The sequence below is a fragment of the Cricetulus griseus genome, chromosome 2, assembly GCF_003668045.3.
Source record: "Cricetulus griseus strain 17A/GY chromosome 2, alternate assembly CriGri-PICRH-1.0, whole genome shotgun sequence".
Taxonomy (NCBI): domain Eukaryota; kingdom Metazoa; phylum Chordata; class Mammalia; order Rodentia; family Cricetidae; genus Cricetulus; species Cricetulus griseus.
The window spans coordinates 22,291,919-22,315,452 of NC_048595.1; the positions used below are offsets into that span (position 1 = coordinate 22,291,919).

Consider the following 23,534-nt stretch of genomic DNA (forward strand, 5'->3'; position numbering starts at 1 on the left):
CGGGTTATCGGTTGCTTGGGGATCTGATAAAAAGCAAGTAGAAGACACAGTGAAATCTTCCGTCTCCAGGGAGCCCTGGCAGCTCCTGAGGCTAGGGTCTTTAGCCTTTGACTTTGTTTTTATGCGATGCTGGAGACTGAACCCAGAACCTTGTGTATGCTTCAAAAGCACTGAATTACACCCCCAGCACTTGGATTTTTAGACAGGGTCACACTATGCAGCTCAGGCTAGTGTGTAAATAGCTTGAGATCCTCTTGCCTCTGTCCCCAAGTGTGCCACCATGCCAGGCATTTGATCTCTTTTGGTGACAGATCTTGACTCAAACTACCTTGGCTGTCTTCCAAAGTCCCTTCTAGACAGGCCTTCACCGCTCAGCAGCCCCAGTGGGGGAAGCAGGAGATGAAGGAAGACACATGATGAGGAAAACTTCAGTCTTGGATCCAGCCATGCCTGAAGCCCAAATTCCCTGACCTTTTCCCTCTGTGGTGATACCTAAGAATCATCAGGGCCACGTTTGGGGACACTGGGCATAATGGGCTCACTGAAGCTTCTGTTGCTCACTTCTGTCTTCGTCCATGGTATGCTCTTCAGGATGAGATTGGCCGGGGTGAGCAGGCAGAGTCCTGCCGTGCAAAGGGCCGTGCTTGCCTCCACATCGCTCAGCTGGTATGAACACTGAGCCCAGCCTGTCCCACATCATGGAAGCCCTGCACATTCGGCAACTTTGGCCTGGACCAGCCTTTACTTAGCACAACCTTTCATTCACTCCATTTGGTGAAATGTCCCCTAAGAAACTTCATCCTTGGGACTCTGAGTTCATGGACTCCTCCCCCCTGCTCCCCGCCCATTCTCCCACCCCAGCACTAGGTAATGACCACCATTTATGGATCTGTCTCCCAGCCCCAGCCTGTGAGTTTCCTGCATCCAGAACAGGCCCTGGCTTGGGATCCTCCTGGACCAGGGAGATGTGAGGAAGTTCACATAGTGACCTGTGGTCAGAAACAGCATGGGGGTGACATTGACAAGCTGGGCAGGCCCCAGAAGTGCTGTGCACACGTGTGCTGGGTAATGGAGGCTGGAGGTCAGAGGCAGGTCCTCTGTCCCTGAATCATCTGTCAAAAACCACACGAGCCAGAGCAAAGCTTGCAGCTGCTTTATTGGCCCCTATTCCAAGTCACAAACAAGCAATGACACAGGTGCAGTGGGAACCTCTCTCAACCCTCCCTCAACCCTGCAGCCCCACCCACTGCAGGGTTCCCCATGGCCATACAGTGGTGAGGTCCCTGCAAGGGTCACCTTAGCCACGAGCAGCCCTGGGAAGGGACTGTTTGAAACAGAAGCAACCGTTATTTCCCATGCTGAACAGAACGGACAGGGTGACTTCGGGAATGTTTGTTGGACTCCCCAGCCTCCAGCTACTAGAGGAAGTCAAGCAGAGAGACGCTGGGTACCCATGGGGTGCATTTAAGTGAGGAGTGGGAGGAACTCCACTTCCTTTTCTTTTCCTTTGTTTGACACCTCAGTTTTGTTATTGGATTTTATCATAAATCCTAGTAACAACGGTTGACTGAATTGCTATTTGTTTAAGCAATCTGTTTGAAGGAATCGTTTTATATGTTATACTCTGAGGATATGGGGATGGCAAATGGGTACCATGATCTTGAACAGCCCTGTAACACGAGAGTTCTTTTCCTGCTGCCTCTGCGGTGTTGGCTGCCTGGCTAAACAGATCAAGCTGGTTGCTGGTAACCAAGCTCACCCTACCAAATTCGCCATGACTGTACTCTGAACAAGTGTCATTGCTGATGCGGACAAGATGAGCTGCTAGGCTGAGTATTCTGAGACTCCAAGGGTCTTTTAGGCCAGGGGTGACTCAGTTGTGAGTGAGGGGTCCCCAGGAGGAGAGGACAGTAAGGGGGTGCACAAGCAGATTGTCCTGTGTTAGGTCACAGCAGCCACCAAAGTGAAGAAGAAGCAGGAGGAGGAAGCTCCACCCCTCCCAGCCCAAGGGCTGAGGCCTGGTGGGCTCACACTTCTGAGTATGGGGGTGGAGCAGGGTCCCCCTCTGGATTCTTAGTGGGTAGAGACAAGGCTTCCTCATAGGACGGCAGAGCCACCTGGGAGAGACAGAAAAGACAGCTGAGCACTGTCAAATCTAACCTGGAATACAGAGACCCTCCCCCCCCCCCCATCCATCAAAATGATGATGACAGAGTTTGCTGCTGTGAGATGTAGTTACACTTCCTATTCCCACAGGCAATGCACCTGCCTTGGCCCATTGACCTCAATATCCTAGGGCTTTGATGAACGTTCTCAGCCCAAATACTCTCCAAAGAACTGGCTCCTTGAACTGGAGAGATGACTCAGAGGCTAAGAGCATTGACTGCTCTTCCAGAGGTCATGAGTTCAATTCACAGCAACCACATGGTGGCTCACAACCATCTATAATGAGATCTGGTGCCTTCTTCTGGTGAACAGGGATACATGCAGACAGAACACTGTATGCACAATAAGTAAATCTTTAAAAAACAACAACAACAAAAAGAACTGGCCCCCATCCCTCCTGGCACATGTCACTGGGGATGAGTCACTCAAAGTCAAATTCTATCCCCCTGGCTATCATCCTCTAACTGGGGAAAGTCAAGTGACCCAAGTTGGTCCAATCAGATATACTACTCTTTCTGCTGGGGTGACTAAAAGGATAGGATGTCAGCTTATGGGTCCTGGCAGTTATTTTGCTACTCTAGGGAAGCTCTGCCTGAAATTGGAGCCAAGACTGAGAAAAGAAGAGTTGATGGGGATCAAACCTCAAGATCAGGACTCAGTCACACCTACATTGGACTTCTAAGTGCTACAGGCTACTAAATTCCTTTTGGGTTTTAAATCAACAGGAGTTAGGTCTCTGCTACTTGCAACTGTAGCTAAAGCAGCTCCCACTGTTCAAAGAAAGTGAGCTACCAACACTTAGGGCAGCTGCAATTTTTCCATCGCTTCACAGTCAGCTGCTTCCAGGCACTCTCTCTCTCTCTCTTTCTGGTCCCCTACCAGAGGTCACCCCCTCCAGGAAGCATTTCCTGATGCACTGGTGTGCCAGCTCAGTGTTCAAGGTCCCTGTGTTTCATACCAAGGTGTAAACACATCTCAGCAACCGGGATCACTCTAGATTGTGCACACCCCTAAAACAGAGGTGGCATCTCAGTGACTTCTACCCTCCAGGACTGGGTACAAGACCAAAGGAACAAGAGGCAGTAAAGGAGAGAGGAAGGATGAGAGGATAGATGACGGATAATAAGTGGATGATGTTTGGCTGGATGGATGGTGAGTGGACTGAATGGGTGGATGTGTGGATGGATGAGGGTAGAGGGATGAAGGTTGTTTGGATGTGTGGTTGGACGTATGGATAGATATAAGGATATATGGGTGGTGGTTCATAGGAGGATAGATGGAGGAGTGGGTGGGTGGGTGTTGGTGGGTGGATGTATGGATAGATGGATGAGTGGGTGGATTAATGAATGATGGTTAGATGGGCAGTTGCATGAATGAGTAGATATATGGGTTAGGTGATGGTTTGATGAATGGGTAGATGGTTAAGTGAGTGGATAGGTAGAAAGATGAATGAATGAATGAATGAATGAATGAATGAATGAATGAATTGTGGTATGAGTAAATGTATGAATGTATAATGGTTGGATGATGATGGATGGGTGGATGGATGGATGGATGGATGGATGGATGGATGGATGGATAGATGGATGGATGAGTAGGTGAATAGATGGGTAAATGAGTAGATGGGTAGGTTGGTGGACAGGTGGGTAGATGTCTAGATGATGAATAGGTGGTGGGTAAATGGATGGATGGATGGATGATGGATAGATAGACAATGGTGGGATGGATGAGTAAGTGCATGATGGTTGGATGGATGGATGAGTAGGTAGATAGATGAATGGATGGATGGGTGGGTGGATGGATGAATGAATAGATTAATTGATGGGTGGGTGGGTAGCTGGGTAGATGGCTGGATGATGGAGGGGTGGACGGATGGAATCTTAGACCATCAGAGTTGATGCTGTTTACATTTCTTCCGGTCCAACAATCTTCTTACAAGTATTGAGGCCCAGAAAGGAACTGGCCCCAAGTGCCACAGCAAGAGAGTGGTAGCCCTGGTATTTGACCCTCCATCAGGCTCACCTTGAGGAACATCTTGGAGCTGCTGTTCTCTGCGGCTGAATTTGTGTACTTTATTAATCTGTAGCATCTCAACACACACTTGAACATGTAGACCTGGAAAAGAGCATGTCTAGAATGTGCCTTGCTCACCCTCATGCTCTTACCTGAGAAGCTCAGTGACTCCAGGGAGCCATACTTGCTCTCCCCAGAAGGCAGCATCCAAACAGCTGCTCAGACCCTGCTCCCGTTCTGGCTTTGGGCTTCCTCACATGCCAGTTTGGCATGCTCCAGAACTGCCCATCCTGATACCCACAGCCACCATGCAGCAAGGACTCTCCTGGCTTCTGATCAAGCCCTCCAGCCTTCCTGGACACAGCCAGGCACATCCTACTCACCCATTTGAGTGATAGGGAGCTCACTATCCCACCATCTATGTTGAAACAGAGTACAACAGTGGGAAAGTCCTCTTCAAAACTACCTCTGAGCTGAGAATGAGGGCATGCCTGTGATCCCAGCACTTGGAAAGTGGAGGCAGGGGGATTAGGAGTTCAAAGTCAGTCTAGTGAGTTTGTCTCGAAAACAAAACAAAAGTCCCTGATACACTGCTGTGTTTTTAAGAGCACACAGAATAGTGTGTATCGCCTCCACCCATAGCTCTGAAGTCTAACTTGGGACAGCACACTGGGCCAGTGTCACAAAGAGCTACATGCTGGGCCCAGGCAGCTGAGTACATGTAGCTTCTCAGACCCACAGCCTCTAAGCAGAATGTCCCCCAAGGATTCTAAGCCAAGTCAGAGTATCTGAGGCAGGAGGGCTAGGGAGAGGTTAGAAGCAGGAAGGACCACAAGCACACCTCATCCTGCCTCCTCACAGGCTCACAGAACCATGGCATTGCAGGACCACTCACCTTCAGGATAAGCACAGTGACAAAGGCCACTGAGAAAATGATCATCATGTTGACAAACTGGCTGTGAGGCATGCCTTCTTGGTTCGGGAGATAATTCTGCAACAATACAGAACCTCATCAAAACCTCAGCCCTGGGGCCTCTAGTCCCCCCACCGGTCAGGGTCACAGGTAGACACACACACACACATACACACACACACTCCATCTTGGCAACTCCCAACTCAGAAACTCCAGGGGAAATGAATGTAGCTGGTGCTTCCCAGGTTGGAAACCACCTCATATCATAGAATGACTTTAGCTGCTAAGAGCACCTGGTCCACTGACACCTGGCAAGTCACACCCACCACCACCAGGGTAGCTCCAGCTGGGACCAACTTGCTTGACACCACCTCTGGGCAAGGAGCAGATATGCCCACACATTCTGTCTGCCTGCCTGTTTGTTGAAACAGTCTTACAATGTAGCCCAGGTGGTCTCAGACCTCCTGCCTCAGCCTCCCAAATGCTGGAATTACAGGTGAGCACCACTACTCCTGGCACCCCACACCTTCTTTGATCCCCCTTCTTCTGAATTAAGGAACACTGGCCTCTTTTCCTGGAGGACGGGCTAGACTCATTTGGGGGCAGACTCGAGCTTTCCGGAACAGCCAGCCTGATGCCAGATGAAGATATCCCTAGTGATGCCTTTCTTTCTCCTTCTCAGTCCCTCGCTGAGGACAGCCAGCGGCCATGCTCTGAGGATACTCAGGCTGCCCTACTTAAGGTCCACATATGAGGAACTGGGTAAGACGTCAATGCTAATGCAAGAACCCATGGGGGAGCAGATCCCTCGCCTCTAGTCTAGATGCCATGCTGTCACCAACTGAACCACCTAGCAAGCCACCCCAGAGTTCCTGGTCCTCAGAACTATAACATATCACGTGTTATTTTAAGCCACAGTGCTGGGGACAGTGAGTCAGACAGCAGTGGACACTTGGTGTCATTCCTATAACGTGGCACTCAGGCCAGGCTTCCTTTCACCCTATTTGCTTGTCTGACAGTTGCTCCCCCAGTATAACACTCACACACGAGTCTTCCCCCCAGGAAACTCAGCCTCTAACCATGACCGCTCTCCGGGGTGTTTGGTGGGTGGGGGGGACCTTGCCCCAGGCTGCACAGTCAGGATGTGGCCTGATCTTCCACCAAGACTCACCATGTGGTTCATGGACTTGAAGTTAAGGTACGTGGGCACTTCCATGTAGGTGCTGCACAGGGTCAGGATACTCAAGCAGAAGTCGAGCAGCTGCAGTGTCATCAAGGGGAGCTTAGAGGAGCCCTTAGGAGGACCAAGAAGAAGCATGAAACTCCATGAACAGGGCACAGAGTGGCCCTCCCTTGGAGAGACTCTCCACACAAGCCACCAGCCATCTCCTCATCAACTGTGCTTAGAGAAAGGGATGTGTGTAGAGCTGGGACCACAAACAGGGGTCTTCTAACTCCGGGCCCTCCCACCTTCCAGAAGCCCACCCCTTCAAGGACTAGAGTTAGGGGATTGTGAAAGCCAAGTGCGACAGAGCTGTGTGTATTGTGACTGGCAAGGGCCACCACAGTTTTCCTCCGTTCCTTTGTTCCTTCGTCTGGATCATCCATCAGTCTCCATTTGATTCCAAAAGAGGAATTAGACGAAGGCTGAAGCCTGAAAGGGCAACACTCCTTTCTCTCTGGGGTAACCCACACACAGCCGGTGTGAATAGTCATCTCACCAGGCTCTGAGGCCTGGAAACATATTGCTCTCATCTGGGGCTGGGGCTGTTACCCTGTGGGAGCATTACACCGCAGGTTCCAACCCCATGTCACCCTCATTTGGTCCTGCAGAGGAAGGAACCTGGGAGTGGTTTTCAGGGATTAGGCCTTACTGAAGGATATTAAGGAGGAAAGGGACCCTGCCCTGGCCAGGCTGCCCAGGTGAGGTCATGCACACAGGTACTCACGGGCCGGGGCCGGGTGGCAAGCTTCAGGTAGGCTGGCAACTCGATGTAGGAGCCCAGCAGTGTGAGCAGGCACAGCAAGAAGTCCATGATTTGAAGGGACAGGAAGGGCACCAGGTACTTCTCCCGGTTCTGGAAGGCAGGTCCATGCTGTCAAGTGCCCCTGGCATGCCGACACTCCCTAACCCTAACCCTGTTCCCTCCCTGGCTTTCACTGATGCTACCAGATCAGTGACTAGGCCTGGAATTCACATACCTTCCTGTGAGTCACACTCTGGGGACCGGGAGAGGGGCATCTTAGCGTCTCAGAGGACACCAGGAAACCGGCTCCTTATACAGGGGCTCTGCTTTAGTGTTTTGTCTGTCTGCCTTTTGGGTTTTTTGTGTGTTTTTTTTAACATGTGAATTCATATACTCTGGGCTGGCCTCAGACTCCCTTTGTATCCAGGGATGACCTGGAACCCCTAAGTCTCCTGCCTCTGCCTCCAGAGGGCCTAGATTTCAGGTATGCACTATCATGCCCTGTCTGTGCAGTGCTGAATATTGAACCCAGGGCCCTGTGTGTGTGTGTGTGTGTGTGTGTGTGTGTGTGTGTGTGTGTGTGTGTGCTGAGCAAGCACTCTACCAACTGAGCCCAGCGAAGAAGTCATAAGATAATGGCATAGGAAATGGTGGGAACTAGGGGTTGTGGAAGGTCACTGTGGGTGTGCTCTGGACTTAGCCATGGCCCCTTTTCTCCTCTCCCTCCTTCCTGGCTACCATGAAGTGAGCAGCTTTGCCAGACAAATGCCACTTCCTCCCCACTGTGAAGCTGTGCTTCATGTCACACCCAAAGAAAGAGAGCCAGCACACGTGGGCTGGAAACACAAGCCAAAATGAACCCTCCTTCTGCGTGGTTCTCTCGGGTATTTTCATCACAGCGCAGAAGCTGGATGACAGATCCTGAGAGCAGAACCTGACTTATCATTTCTTCCTCAAGGACCCACAAGGCATCCACTCTGCAGAGAAGGGAACTGGACAGGATACGCTGGAAGGAGGCGCCAGCTAGATCCATAATTCGTTAGATGAGGGGACTAAGCACAGGGCCAGAGACAGAGGCACCAGCAGGTAAAAGCCAGGGGGAGGAGCCTGCCCTGTGTAGTAGCCATCTTCCTCCAGGTAGTCAAGGCCAGATGTGACAGGTCATAGAAAGACCTGTCACAGGTCTTTCAAAGACTATGGCCCAGGAGGCCAATCAGTGTCTCTCTCCATTGGTGGGAGCCCAGCACCCATGCATATATGTCCCCATTGCAGGGCAAAGTCATAGAAAAGGTGGTATCCTGGGGAATCTCATGGTTGTCTAAGCCACTCAGAAGTGATGGAGAAAACCTGTTTGAGTCTTCAGGGACCTCTGTTTTGTGTTTTTTAGCTGGACAGTGTGAGTTTCTGCAGTGTCCCCTGTAGGCACACCACACAGTAGGTACACACCTGAGAGGTGAGGTTCTCAGACACAGCAGGGGTGGCCAGGGAGTGAAACACTCCAGGTCATCGTTAGGCCACCACCTCTGCAGGGCAGGACTCTCTCTAGGTGGCCAAGTGACAAGATCAACCTCCTATCTCCCTAGGGGCCATGGAGCAGATGGCTCCTCTTTTGCAGGAAGTGGAGTCACACCCTGACTCAGTCTCCCCCAGATTCCCCAAGTCACCCCCATTCCCTCTCTGGGTCTGTCTGCCTCCACTAGTTCAGCCACACATTCCCAGGATTTCATGAGCCAGTGTCCCTCTGCAGTGGGGGTGGGCAGGAACTCTTGTCCCTAAGGACAAGCTGAGTGCTATCTATTTCCCTATATGCCACACTATTGTACCCTTCTTCTTTTATCTCAACGCCCCCAACCCTACTCATAGTCTACAGAATGCAGATTGCTGTGAGAACCCTGCCACCCCAAAGCCCCACTGATAGCCCATCCCAGCCCCTAGGAGGTCACGTCCTGGAAGGGACTGAAGCTGACAGATTATGGAGTCCCATGGGGAACAGCATCTCCCCGAAATGAACATGTGAAGATCTGTGGGGTTCTCAGGACAGCGGGAAGGCATCTGCTCCTGGCCCCTCCATCCCTGAACAGGCCTCACCTTGACCACTCCGTACAGCAGGCTGATGCTGATGGCGAAGAGCACTCCAATGAGCAGGAAGCTGGAGAGCAGGTCGGCTGCGAGGCAGAGCAGAGACTGAGGCAAAGCCTGAATGGGTTCCGGGGATCAGGTTTGGGAATCTCTATTGTGGGGCCATGAGTGTTAACAGCTAAGCCTAGGACCAGACCAGGGTAGGAGGCTGGCTCTCCTCACCCAGGTGAGAGTGAGAGATTGGTGGGCAGGCAGGACACATGTGAAGTGGCCAGTGCAGTGGGAACTTGGGTCTGAGCCTCAGAGCCTGAGAGAGCTCTTAGTATAAAACAGGAGAGAGTCTCATTTAAAGATGAAATATCCCAGGCTCCTAAAGACTCAGGGCACACAGGAGTCCAGCAAAGATGGCAGAATCGCTGGGTGGTGGTGGCGCGCGCCTTTAATCCCAGCACCCGGGAGGCAGAGGCAGGTAGATCTCTGTAAGTTTGAGGCCAGCCTGGTCTACAAGCAAGTGCCAGGATAGGCTCCAAAGCTACACAGAGAAACCCTGTCTCAAAAACCCAAAATAATAATAATAATAATAATAATAATAATAATAATAAATAAAGATGACAGGACCACAGACCCCAGCCCATGTGCCCTAACTGTGCACTGCTCATAGGTCCCCTCCCAACCACTGCTGTCCCCGGACATACCAATCCTGAGGTATGGCATCTTGGAGAACCTACAGGAGACCTTACCGCGGGCCACCTCTACCACATGCTCGATGAACAGCAAGACACTCATGACCTGAGGGAGAGTGGAACACCAGTCAGCCGGGGCCACCATCCAAGGCCCCAGAGTGGCAGCTTGCCTAGTCAGTGAGCATCCTGGGTAAATATACAGTGCTCAAGTGCCTCATCCTAACCCTTCCTCTTCCTTGCTGTATGACTGTGGTGCCTCAGTTTCCTCATCTGTAAGTAGGGTTCATTCAGAAGCTCTTAGGTACCCCTGTGAGGAGGCACAGGGCAGATTCAGAAGGGACACCCTGCTTCCAGGAAGCATCTCCTCTCTCTCTCTCTCTCTCTCACTTTCTCTCTCTCTCTCTCTCTCTCTCTCTCTCTCTCTCTCTCTCTCTCTCTCTCTCAGGCTGAAGAAGATCGGGCAGGTACCCTAACTGCACCCCTTCCCTGAGCTCCCCAGTCCAGAACAGGCTCTGGCTGACATGGGACCTTGGTCACCACACCTAAGCATCGTGGACTTCAAGCCCATGAGCTGTCAGCAGAGGCCTAACATGCACTGTGGAGCCAGGCTCTGGGTGAGCGGCTGCCAGTCACCACATCTCCAAGGTCCCTGCTTTCCCAGCTACAAAGGAACTGACAACACAACTTGGAGCAGGTGTGGCCTGGGCTGCCAGCTCCAGGAGAGAGGACTGGGTCTTTTGTTTATTTACTGACGTGGCTGTTGCATTTAGAGAATGAATGAATGAATGAATGAATGAATGAATGAATGAAGCCTATCCCTTGAGGATCCTTACCATGAGGGACAAAGAGGGGGTAATTCTGACAGGCCTAAGTATTGGGTGTCCCAGTTGCCAAAACTTCAGTTTGAAAGGATGTCAGGGGTCAGATTTTGCCCACACAATGGCCATCCTGCAGAAAAGAACCCTAAACTATGCAACCACTGGTGTACCTCACACCCTTCCTCGTGCTTGTACAGGTCTTTCTAGGAGTTCTAAGCCCCTTCCATACTATAACACACTCAGTTAGTTCTCCAGGAACAATCTCCCCCACACCCTCCCTTGTGTGGGTACCCTATTTCTATCAATACAGCCTAGGTTTGCTTTAGCTTACTAAGAGGCAGGTCACACGAACAAACAGGCAGCCAGATATCCTCCATCTATTTCCTCTGGCTAACTCTGGAAGGAGATTGGTTAGTTGTTTGGTTTTGAGGGTTTTTTGGTCTTTAGCATGAATACCAGTCTCAGTCTACTGTTCTGAACCTCCAGTTTGGGAACTCAGAAAGGACAGCATAAGAAATGGATAGAGAGAAGGCTCCAGGCTTTGGGTCCAGATTGCTGTGTGTCCTTGAGAAAGTCACTTCACCTCTCTGAGTTTGCCCATCTGTAAAAAGGTAATTGTAGCATGCAGGAGGCACAGATTGCATGGCTTAGAAAAGCCTTGGGGGGAACCTGGTAGAGGCAGAGGTCAGAGAGACGAGGAGACTTGATGTCACACAACAAGCAAGAGCAGGGTAGAGATAAACAGCCAAGTCTTCAATGCTATCCTGACACCTTGCTGTTGGGGGATGTCCTTTTATATGCTGTGAATATATGTTTCTCTTATTGGTTGACGAATAAATGCTAATTGGCCAGTAGCCAGGCAGGAAGTATAGGCAGGGCTACCAGACTAGGAGAATTCTGGGAAGAAAAGAGGCAGCAAAGCGGGGGGGGGGGGGGGTCATGTAGCTAGCCACCAGGAAGCCTGGGCATTCTCTGATAAAATAAGGCCATGTAGAAATACATAGATTAGGGCTGGAGAGATGGCTCAATGGTCAAGAGCACTGACTGCTCTTGCAGACGACCTAGGTTCAATTCCCACATGGCAGCTCACAACTATCTGTAACTCCAAGATCTGACAGGCTCACACGGACATATATGCAGGCAGAACACCAAAGCACATAACATAAGAATAAATAAATTTTATATTAAAAAAGAAATAGATTAATAGTTACGTGTTAATAACTAAGAGAGAGCTAGATAACAAGAAGCCTGAGCAATATATTAATTATAGTTTATAATTAATATAAGCCTCTGTGTGTTTATTTGGTAGTAAATAGCTGTGAAACCAAGGAAGGCCAGAACCTCCTTCTACACCTTGCCACCTCCAAACACACTGAACCAGGTCTGCTGGCCCAGACCCCAGAAGGAATAGTCAACATGGCCACACACCAACATCCAGGAAAGTTTCAGAATATGTCTGCACTCCCATGCTGTGTGCAGGGCACTGAAAACGTCGTAACTGCACACCGAGATCCTCTAGAGATTAACCAGACTTCAGAAAAACCTCGCACTGGGGCTAGAGTACAGTGCTTGTCCAGCGTGCAGGACACTCTGGCTTGAACTCCAGCACCCCACAAATCACACATACGGCATCATTTTGCAATACTGCTTCCTGAGAGGTGGCGGCAGGAGGATCAGGGCTGTACACACAAAGTTATATAGTCAGTTTGAGTCCAGCCTGGGCTGCATGAGGCCCTGACTCAAGAAGAGTAAATACGTGGCTTCATTCTGCATCTAGGAGTCCCGAGAACCACCTTAACTGTAACCCACCTCAGGGAACATGACTCCTCACAGACCCTACCCCCACGAACTCCTCAGCCTGGGCCTGTACTCTGAGGGACACCACCACTCATGTCCCAGCAACAACCCTTGGGAGTAGCCAGTGACGTGGGAAGTGTCAAGAAAGGGCCAGTAGTAGGGCTGGAGAGATGGCTCAGTGGTTAAGAGCATTGGCTCTTCATCCAGAGGACCCGGGTTAAATTCCCAGCTCCCACATGGCAGCTTACAGCTACCTGTAGTTCTACCTCCAGGGATCCAACACCCTCACACAGACATACACACAGGTAAAACAACAATGTACATAAAATAAATAAATCATTAAAAAAAGAAAAGAAAGGGCCATGACAGGGTTGGTCTTCATACTCTGCCCCTTGCACAGGCCAGGCTCAGAGGCTGCAGTCTTCACCCCTTGGCTCCCTGTGTCTTTGGCCTCCTGGCCCTGCTGAGGCTTGCCCTGCACCCTCCCTTATGGGATCCTCAAGAAGGTTGGTCCAGAGTGTCATCCAGTTCCCCCCACCCCTGCAAAAAAAATAAAGAAAAAAAAAAAAGAAGTTTCTGCTGAGCTCTGTCACCTTGGATCTTTACTCAGTTAACTGGGGTCTGGGGGGAAAGGAAGTTGTCCTCATTTGAGAGTCTGAGGCTCCCAGCAGGCAGATAGCAGTCCAAGGTCACCCAGCAAGGCAATGGAGGAGTCAGCTCAGCAGGAAGGAGGCATCCTTAGAGCCCTCTGCCTTGTGCTCCCCAAGAGAGGGAATGGTCCCACTGTGTGCTCAGACCTGAACACAAGTTTGGCCTACAAAATTGCCTGTGACCCTGTAACAGGACATAATGAACCTGTCCTACACCCCAGGCAACAAGGACCAAGGGGAGAGTTGAGAGTCTGCTCTGTTCCACAGGCCTTGTTGGATGGAACCCTGTGCCTCTGCTCCCACCCCCAGGCTCTTCCCAGGGCTGGTGGGCCTGTTCACAGCCTCCTGCCTCCTCCCTGGGAACTATCCAGGGGCCCTGGCTCTCAGAGCTGCAGACACTGGAGTCGCACAGACTCCCTTCCCATCTGTCACCTGTGATGCTGGCCCCTCCCATGCCTCAGTTTTTACCATTCGAAGGGTCTCTTCCATGGGCACCTGAGGCCACTAGAAGAATATGAGAGAGCTATGGAGCAAAGTCACATATCAATGGCCTTCTTCCCACAAAGCCTCCAGCTGCACCAGCCCAGAGGACACCATTCAGGCATGGCCACATGCCTCAGTGAGCATCAAGCTCCCGAGAAGCAATCAGCTCTTTCAGGGCAGCCATGAGAGGACAGAGGACAAAAAGGGGGCTTTCCAGGCCTAGCTTCCCCTCTCACTGACCCTGGACTCCACCTAGCTGCAGCCCTGAGACTCTCCCAGGCTGCAAGAGGCTGGCTGGCAGTGTCCTGGGGACCAATGCTATTCTCTCTCCATATTGGAAATGGACAACATGGAGCCTGCTGCCTCCACCCCAGCATCCTCCCACCACACAGGTAACCTTATGTGGCTATGAGCTCTGCACCCTGAGTTAACCGCTGACCCCCTCAGGGCTTTGAAATGAGGGCAAACACCCTCCAAAGTTGCTGCAGGGTCACAGGGCACAGAGTTGGTACACAACTTGACCAGGGCTGGGCACCCACATGGGAGGAGCGTGAGGGAGAAGCAGGCCAGTGGCTGGCGGATGGACATTGTGATGTGAGAAGCAGGCTAAGAGCAGAAGCCACGCTGATGAGAAGGGGCCACACCATTTTCCTGGAGTCAGCCTGGCACAGGCAGCAGTGGTGGTGGCTGTGGTTGGACCAGTGATAGAGGAAACACCAGTGGACGTGCTGGGAGGCCACCGGTAAGTGATGAAAATACTGCCGCTGACACTGATGGCGTGGACCGGAGATGCCAGGGCAATGTGCAGATGCGATGGCGATGAGATGAGAGTGAGCATAGTGGGCGGGGTTGCTGACGTCAGACCTCGCACTCTAGGTTAGCGTACAGCAGGACAGAAAGGGAACCCTATGAGGACTCAAGAAGGACAGGAGTCCCTCACTTCAGAGTCTGCCTGAAGCCTTTCACCAACTGAGAGTCAAAGGTTCCCAAAGAGGGGGACTGGAAGGATGGCTTCATCTCCCCAGAGGACAGTTCCACAGCATCCACATGGCTACTCACAACCATTGTAACTCCAATTCCGGGGGACACGCTGCCCTCTTCTGACCTCTGCGGGTGCGCAGACATACATGCAGACAAAACATCCATACATGGGGAGATTAATTTTAAAAAGTAATTTTAAAACAATTAAGAACAGCTGCTTAAGGCCACTCTCTCTTCCCAGCTGTAAACCTAGTGTTCTGGGGGCTCTCCCAGGAGCCCCATTTACAGGCAAAGCCGTGACCTAAGCCCCTGGTGCAGCCTTGATGCCTCCTGGTTCTGCCTTACTGGATGTTAGTCCCACCCGAAGTACCTTAGCAGCCACCATGTAAACCACTCATCAAAAGTAGAAAAGGGAAGTGGGGAAGGTTTCCTAGCAACCATTCGAGATGAACTGAAGAGTCATGCCCAGGCTTGTTCTCACCGTTCACCAACAGTGGGTCCCTGGTGCCACCCACACCCTTTGTCAGGGACCCACAAGGGCAGATCAGCCCTGCCCTATGTCCTGCTGGTTGGCCTGGGGTCTTGAGAAACTTTCTGATAGATATTTGTCCCAGCCTGAGGAACCCAGGTCAAATCATCTGCCAGGACACAGAAGAGAAAGAAGTGTCAGCAGCCAGAGGAAGCTCCCCTCCCCTTCCCTTCTTCCTGTCACAGTTTATCAGGGTGCCCGGGTAGGGTCACTCCCCCCAAAACACTATCTCCTCTGCACCTCCCCTGTCTCCAGATGCCATGGCAACATCCTCAGCCCTTTGCACAGTCCACTGCACCCAGCTGGCTCCCTCACCGTCCAGTCACCAGAGCTGGCTCCCCTCCCCCAGCCTGACAGTCCTCCCCCCTCCTGACCCAGTGTGATTAACTTTCCCTCCTCACTGCCTGGACCCTCTCTAGGACTTAGAGGCCACGGGTGTGATGGTACATGCCCATAATCTCAGCCTCTAGGACGTGCAAGCAGGAGGATCAGGAGTTCTAGGTTATCCTTGGGAGTGTAGAGAATTCAAGGCCAGCCTGGGCTACATGAGACTTTGTCTCCAAGAAAGAAGAAAGGAAAGGAAAAGGGAAGGCATGGAGGGATGACAGAAGGAGGGAGGGAGAGAGGGAGGGAGGGAAGAAGGAGGGAGGGAGGGAGGGAGAGGAAAAAACAAAAGAGAACCAAGTATAGTCACAAGTGTCCTGTGTGGCCCTCATCAGGCTACTTAAACTTCTTTGTACCTCAGTTTCCCCAATATAGAAGAGAGAACCAGCAGAAATCTCCCACCTCAGAGAGTCCTTGTGAGGAGAAAATGAGGGGACATCTATTTACCACAAAAGTTGGTGCCCCAAAAAGATGGACTGATCCCCACGGAGCAACCCGTTTAAGAACAAGAAACACAAGCTAACAGCAGCTGCAACTAGAAGCCTCAGACCCGAAGCCACCCAAGCACCTTCTTCCCTCACAGGGAAGCAGACAAATAAATACACCCGGGAGGCTCCCACTATGACACCCTGTGCAGCAAAGAGGGCACTGGGGGGGGGGGGGGCTGAGGTGATGCTCAGGAGTCTGAGGCAGTAAAGACACTGCCCTGGAGAACTCCAAGCCCCGAGACACAGTCAAGGCAGTCACAGAGCAGGGCAGTGGCCAGAGGGACACCTGGGGGGGGAGGACAGTTGTTTGGCGAGAGTTGGTCACAGTTTGGGATTGAGATGTCTGTACGTTTCTAGAGGTAAGCTATGAGTTAATGGTTTATAAAAATCGAAGCCACTAGGGATTGGCTGCCACCTGCTGCATGCCAGGCCTCGGCACTTATCAAAGGTGACTCAGGCCCAGCCAACCACTGCACCAACCTGCAAGGCAGAGCAGAGCCATGACATGCAGGAGCCGAGGACGTGAGGGGAGCTCAGGGAAGGATTCTTAGAGGAAGGGAATTTCCCTGGAATGGGAGGAGCTCAGTCACAACAGATGGCAGGAGGGAAGCACAGAGTGTGAGCCCCCACCCAGGAAACTGAGGCAACCATCTTAGTAAACAGGATTGGAAGTCATCCAATCACACAGTGAGATCCCCCCCCACTCCATTAATGACAACAGTTATGTGGCTGGGGAAGGTGTGGGCAGGCTGGGAGCACAGTGATAGGCGTGGCTGACAGCGGCCCTCCAGGAGAAGTCAGAGCACACACAGAGGCCAGGGAGCAGCAGAGCTGAGCAGTGACACAGTTTACCACCCCCAGTGGCCTGGGGCATGCTGTACCCAGAGCACGAGCAGCCAGTTCCAGCTCTCTGGAGATCCCCTCCCCAGAAAGGCTGCCCACACGAAGAGAAGACAGGAATGGGTCTGCCCAAGGCCACAGGAGCCAGGAATGGAATGCCAGGTCAAGGAATGAACACAGTAACAGAGATGCTCTGGGAGGGGGGCAGGGGATCCACCTGACTATCCTCGCTCATGGGCACCCGTGTTAAGCTGTTTTCCAGGCTCAGCCCATGGCCTAGTTACTCATCTTCAACTTCCTGTATATCCACCCCAAGCAATTCCTCATACCACCACTTCCTATTTATCTTGTTAACTGAAGTTATGAGAAAAAAACAAAACAAAAAACACCTACACCTCCTCAAAACACTAAACGCTACACATTAAACTACAAGGCTGGTCGATTAGATTCGATGATTGTGGAGAGTTGGAATGTTACAGGTCGGTTTATATAGGCTCTCTTTAGCCCCTAAATAGCCATTTATTTCCCACCTCAGTGTTTAAGCTAAGTCTGTTGAATAAATCCTTTCAGAATGTGCTAACAGACCCCTAGCCTCCACCAACACAAAAGCTAAAAATGTCCCAGATAAGCATCTGAGGCCCGTGGCAGAGTCTTCCCTGCTTGGCTGTAACGAAGTGTTTCCAGAAATGCATTTGAAAGTCTGTTGATTTATGACTTTCTTTGTTCTGTTTCTATAAATAAAAAATGTCACAAACCTGTTAGCACATTAAGACAAGTAACCTGGACGGTATGTGCCCATTTTCAGGGCAAAAACCCTCAATAACAGTCATGAGTGTTATGATAGTTGTATGCCCAGGTCCTCCCCTGAATGCTGGCGTGCTCTCTTATAGCCTCCTCTGTTCCCTCCTAGTCAGTGTCTGTCAGAATTCCACTTTCCCCACAGTGAAGGTAATGATGAAACTGAGTCTTGACATGTGGGCTCCCTGTCTAAGAACATGGCTGCTGGGTGCAGCAGCCCATGGCTACAGGGAACACCACTGTGTCCCCTGCCTCCATCTGGATCAGGAACCCAGGTTCTTTTGTTCTTTATCTAATGAGCCAGTTGGTCTGTCCTCTCAGCAGTCTTTTTTGGCTTCTCTGTATCTCAGTTTCTTCTTCTAAAGAACTGAGAGTGTGCATGAAGTCAGCTGCTGTCAAGGGATCACAATGCGGGCCACACTGACTCCCCAGGAAACTAGGGGAAAGTTTCCTTGAGGCTCTATCCTGAGGTTCCTCTGGGTAGCATTGGAGCCATCTATCACTAGCTGCTTTCTTGGGATTCTGAGCCACCTTCTAAGGCAGGTGGGTCTCCTGGGAAATTCAAGCTCAGAACCAATTTCTTGTTCTAGGCCACTGCTCTAGGCTGAGAATAAAAGCCTTGCTTCTTGAGTCACTGTGGCTGGGTGATGGCAGAAGAGTCTTGGCCTGACTGTAACCAGCCCTAGCTCAGTGTAGCTCCCACTCCCCACCCCACCCTTGCAGAGAGCTGCTCAGGTGCCTCCCTAACCATGCCCCTCTCACAACGGGGAGACCTTCAAGCAAGATGCCCAAAATGGTGCTGAGGAGGGGCCGGGGCCCTGGGCTAACCCTTCTGGCCTCTCCATGGAGGGAAGGGCACACAGTGGTGACTGAATCTTGCCTCTGCCCAGGCCAAGGCATCAGGCAAGAAGGTGCCAGGTCCTCAGACCTTGGTTGACACTTTCCCCACTGAGACAACGGGGATGGTTTTTAGATCCCTGTTGATCACTTGTGCTTTCAAAAGGGGAATGACCTCTGTGGTTGGTTCCATTGCTAGCCATGGACAGTCACTCACATGCCAACCCCATGTCACCCAGGACTACCAAGCTGAAAACCTGAAAAGAATCACCCTTGGCACAGAGAACCTTAGCCTCAATTAACAGCTGGAAAAACTGAGGCCTGGATGGCAAAGACAGTCACCTGCCTGTTCAAGGTCATGCCCCCAGTGAGTGACACATATGGACCCTCTACCTGCAGCATGAAGTTCAAGGGGGAAGCCTGGAGGCAAGCCAGCAGGGCTTCCTGGAAGAGTGAGGCATAGTCAGCTCCTCAGAACCGTCCCAGTCATCAAATCCAGAGACCCTGGGAACCCTGAGAGCCTGCTGCTGCCCAGAGAAACTCGAGAAGGATGGCACCCACTATATGTCCCAGAGGGACTCTGAAACAGAAAGAGGATAAGGACAGAAAGGGAAAGCACCATGCGTTGGTCCTGATGGGCCAACTGTCCCAGGTGTGTCCCACTAATGTGAGGCACAGGCACTGTAGGGACAGGACAGGGGCACTGGGGAGCTCTCTGCACTAAATCTGCAGTTTCCTCTAAGTCAGAAACTGTTTCAAAAACAAAATGCTTGCTTTAAAAAGTAGTCTTTGTGCTGGGTCTAGTGGTGCAGGCCGGTAATCCACATGTTCTGAAGGCTGAGGGAGGAAGCACACAGGTTCCAGGCCAGCCTGGGCAACTTGCGGGACACTGTGTCAAAATAAAAAGAGGGCTGGGGATGCAATCCCTGTCAGCAGGTTTCAACTTTCCCTAGCGTGTGTGAAGGGGGGGGGGGGGCACGCACACACTTGTGAACAGGGTGTGGTAGAACACATCTGTAAACACAACTCTGGGGAGTAAGTTCTAGGCCACCTTGGGCTTCATAACAAGACCTCATCTCAAAGAAATAAAATAAAACAAAGCAAATACAGAAAAGCAGGGAGAAAAACAGCTCACAGGCTAATGGCAGCCCATTCCTTACATCAGCTCCACAACAGGTGTTAGCCTCCCCCACCCATATCAGGAATACAGCAAGGGAGAGCCCAGGGATTTCCCTACCAAAAGGTCTGCTGGAGTCTCCTCCTCCCTCCTTGTTTCCTGACACCAACTTAGGACAGCCTAGGCAGGACTCAAGAGGCCAGCTGGGAGAGAGCACTCTCACTTCCCTGTGTTCGAGCCTGAAAGCCTGGAGCATCCTGACCACAAACCACGGTGGCCAGGTAGGATCTTCCCGCAATTGCACCCCTACAGTTCCTTGAAGCGTGGCCCTATCTCTGGCATCAATGGCCAAATTAACCCTCCCCACAAAGGCCAAGTCCACAAATAGCTCACAACGTACAGAGATGTCACCCATGGCTGGCTCCAGATGACGCCAACATGAGTGACTGGTACATCTGGCAGTGGCTTCTCTTTTTCTATCCAGATGTTTGAGGACCTGTTGGCACACCTGCCAGCCACCTGTTGCACAAAAGGAAAGCCCCCCAGCCCTTTTCTTCTGGGAAGGTACAGGGGTCTCTGCCCAAGGGGGCAGGAAGATAAGCTATGTACCCTAACCCAGTCCCTGGGATGGGTATTTGTCTTCCAGGTTCCTCCTCTGCTCTTCGGCCTGCCCCCTTCCCCGTGGCTCTAGAACATTCCATGGCTGTGCATGACTCACACACCGAGCAGTGGTTCTGCAATCTGCACAGTCATGGCCCACACCTAGGGACTTGAATGGTGGCTGGGGGTGACTGCTGGCAGACAATGCAAAGACCTACCCAGACCCACATAGCCGAGGAACACTGGAGGAGAGGGACAAAGACTCAACTTCACATGATGTTCTTGTCACTCCTTCCACCATCCCCCCAACCTCCCTGGCAGTCTCAGTAGGGCCCCTGAAGCAGATACACCTCTCTTTTGTACCCCAGCTTCTCATCCATACGTCCTCACCCACACTACAGCCAAACCCTGCCTTTCCACTTGATCCACAGTCTCCAGGTCTCTATGGAAACAGGACATCACTCACCCATCCACAGCTCAGGAGCTTGGATGGCATAAACAAGAAGGACCTTAATGGTCACGCAGTACAGTCTACTGGGGTCTTTGTGCTTTTCTGTTGTTTTTCGGTATATTTAATATATTCTGAGATACCAGAGCACGGAACGTGCTTCTCTCAAAGACAGAAGCACAGCCACAAGAGCAGAAGGAGCAAGGGTCCCAGCCACCGCCAGCCCCTCCACCCCAATGAAGCCATTTAGTGACCCCTTAACACGCTGCCCGCATCTGGGTTAGAAACCGCTAGCCCACAGCCCTGGTCCCCACTTTGGAAAGGGAGGCAGGCCCCCAGTCAGATTTTCCCAGAAGCTCAACAGCTGGCTAGAGCAGAGCTGGCGTAAGAACCCTCGCCACACCCTTCCCAGAATTCTGTGCCCATCTCAGAGACAACAGCCTGAATGACTTGATGCGGAGACAGACTGCCACCCCTCTCTAAGCGCCTATGCTGGCTGAGGCTGTGTGGGACACACTCTGAGGTCTCCCTGATGCCCGTCTCCAAAGCAACGATTCTCAACCTGTGGGTCACACCCCCTTTGTCAAACACCTATCTCTGTGTGTGTGTGTGTGTGTGTGTGTGTGTGTGTGTGTGTGAGTGTGTGTGAGTGTGTGTGTGTGTGAGTGTGTGAGTGTGTGTGTGTGTGTGTGTGTGTGTGTGAGTGTGTGTGTGTGTGAGTGTGTGTGTGAGTGTGTGAGTGTGTGTGTGTGTGTGAGTGTGTGAGTGTGGTGTGTGCGTGTGTGAGTGTGTGTGTGTGTGTGTGTGTGTGTGTGTGTGTGTGTGTGTGTTAACATTACGATTCCTAACAGCAGCAAAATTACAGCTATGGTGTAGCAACAAAAATAATCTTATGGTTAGGGGTCCTCACAGCATGAGGACTGTATTAAAGGGTTGCAGCATTAGGAAGGTTGAGAACTGCTGCTCTAGATGGACAGGCTCGGGCACACTCATAAAAAGGCAGTGGACTGACTGTGTTAAGCAACATCCCTCATGCTTTATAGATACCAACTTCACCCACACAGCAACCTATCATCACATGGCTCTTGTCATCCTTATCTTCATTTTATCTGAGGAAACAGAGAGGTTAAGCAAGTCACCGAAGGTAGTACAGCAAAGGCTGGGAATGGGGGCAGGTAGGGAGGCATACGCAAGAGCTTAGGGACAGAGCAGGTTCTTACCACTGCCCAGCCACCCTGCCTGTGGCCGGAAGCAGATGTCACCAGGCTCAGCAGCCTACGGATTTAGCTTGATTTTGAGGAAGCACTTCCAGGCCCAGGAGAGCTGTTAGCCACAGGCTCTGTCTGAGTCAACGAAGCAGGAAGATGCCTGGGCTCCGGGGAGCTGAGTGTGGCCAGGGGCTGGGGGAGGGGGTATAGATCTGAGCAGAATAGAACGGAGACCCCGGAGACCCCGACCTTGAGCCACCCCAAAGAGAGAGGCTGGTGTCATGCTGTGGCATGACAGGAGTCACTGAGTCATAGTGGCTGCACCCAGCAGTTCCCTAAAGCACAGAACTTGAGCTGTCCTTGAAGGGAGAAGGCTTGACTGACTATGAGCTGAGAGGAAAAGGGTACCCTGGATCTTACTGGGAGCCCAAAGGTGTGACCCCACATCCCAGCCCTAGAATAGGGTCCAGAAAGCCCTGCCCCCAGGCCTGCGTGGGACCTAGCACTCTGGAGCAATCCAAGCCTGTCCTTCTCTTTGCACACCTACAACTTTAAGGACACTACTCTGCTCCCATTTGACAGGGGACTACTGAGGCCCAGAGCAGCTCAGGCTTGTCCTGAGTCCCACAGACAAGTATTGGAAGGTCTCCTGGGTCATCACACACTCACACACGCGAGTGAGTACACACACACACACACACACACACACACACACACAACAAACACCCCAGCTACCCTGACACTCACTATATGGTAGATGGCCAGAGCGGTGGTGGCGACTCGGACATTGAAGCAACAGCATGTCTGCCGGACTGGTGCTGCTCGGGAGGCCATGGTGCAGGGTCCCCTGTTCTGAGACTCTGAGCAACAAGGAGTCCTGGGCTCACAAGCAGGGCAGAAAAAAAGAGGAAGCGGCTGGGGCTGCCTGCCTCACTTCCGCCTTGCCCTCAGACGGCAGGGGCCAGGTCTTTGTGTCTGGGGTGAAACAGCTGCAGTATGGGAGCAGGGGGGGTCACATCCGACCTCAGGGAGCCCAAATGGGGCATCTACCACTCCCAGGGGCACCAGTGCTTTGCCAGGGCTGGGCTAAACACTTACACACACTGCTTCCGGGATGCTAAACACCACCCTTAGAAACCCATTTCTAGAAAAAGAATCTGGCATTCAGAAAGGTCAAGGTTTTGTCCCAAATAAAACAGTAGTCCTGACAGCATGCTTCAAACCCAGATCTGCTTGGTTGCAAAAACAGCAACTGTCACTAAACTAATCCTTCTTGACCCCATGTGGCTTAGCCCCTTTGCTCCTCACCTGGGCCATTCCAGGGAGGTGATATTCTTATCCCCATTCTACAGATGGAAAAACTGAGACATAGGATGAGACCATCACTGGCTTACTGTCACCCTGCTAGTCTGAAAAGGAGTGGGGATTGGACCAGAGGCCAGCTGATTCTAGAAGCCATCACTGGAGCTGAGGTCCTTGCTCATAGCCACCTCCCCCTCATCCTGGACTCTGAAAGAGAGAATTGTCACCAAGCAAAACTATGGGCATGATCATGGGCTGGGCCCTGCAACTGACTCTTCCTCTTGCAATCTGTAACCCCTGGAGATGATTTGGGAGACCCCTGGCCAAAAGTGCTTTGTGGGGTCCCCTGAAACAGAAAAGTGGGGTTGCATACTTTTCCTCACTCCCTGGGAAACGTTGGAATTAATAAGCTTGGGGCTCTTCCCTGACTTCT

At 51.7% G+C, this 23,534-nt stretch overlaps 1 protein-coding gene across 1 annotated transcript; it reads right to left on the reverse strand.

Annotated features, from left to right (window-relative positions):
- Positions 1 to 1,168: 1,168 nt before the first annotated feature.
- On the reverse strand, positions 1,169 to 22,633 carry Laptm5 (lysosomal protein transmembrane 5). The gene is made up of 8 exons (XM_027399463.2): positions 22,547 to 22,633; positions 9,834 to 9,927; positions 9,148 to 9,224; positions 7,042 to 7,170; positions 6,264 to 6,386; positions 5,075 to 5,170; positions 4,189 to 4,281; positions 1,169 to 2,117 (listed from the first exon to the last, which is right to left on the reverse strand). The coding sequence occupies exons 1-8, from the start codon at positions 22,631 to 22,633 to the stop codon at positions 2,028 to 2,030; spliced, it is 789 nt and encodes a 262-aa protein (XP_027255264.1). The 3' UTR covers positions 1,169 to 2,027.
- Positions 22,634 to 23,534: the final 901 nt, after the last annotated feature.

What these genes read in the sequence shown, in the direction of transcription:
- Laptm5 (XM_027399463.2), bottom strand. Translation starts at nt 22,633, where the DNA reads ATGGCCTCCCGAGCAGCACCAGTCCGGCAGACATGCTGTTGCTTCAAT. An exon ending in TGCTGTACGGAGTGGTCAAG is followed by an intron (nt 7,171 to 9,147) that starts GTGAGGCCTGTT and finishes CCTGCCTTCCAG; the next exon opens with AACCGGGAGAAGTACCTGGT. An exon ending in TCACTGTGCTTATCCTGAAG is followed by an intron (nt 4,282 to 5,074) that starts GTGAGTGGTCCT and finishes GCTCTTTTCCAG; the next exon opens with GTCTACATGTTCAAGTGTGT.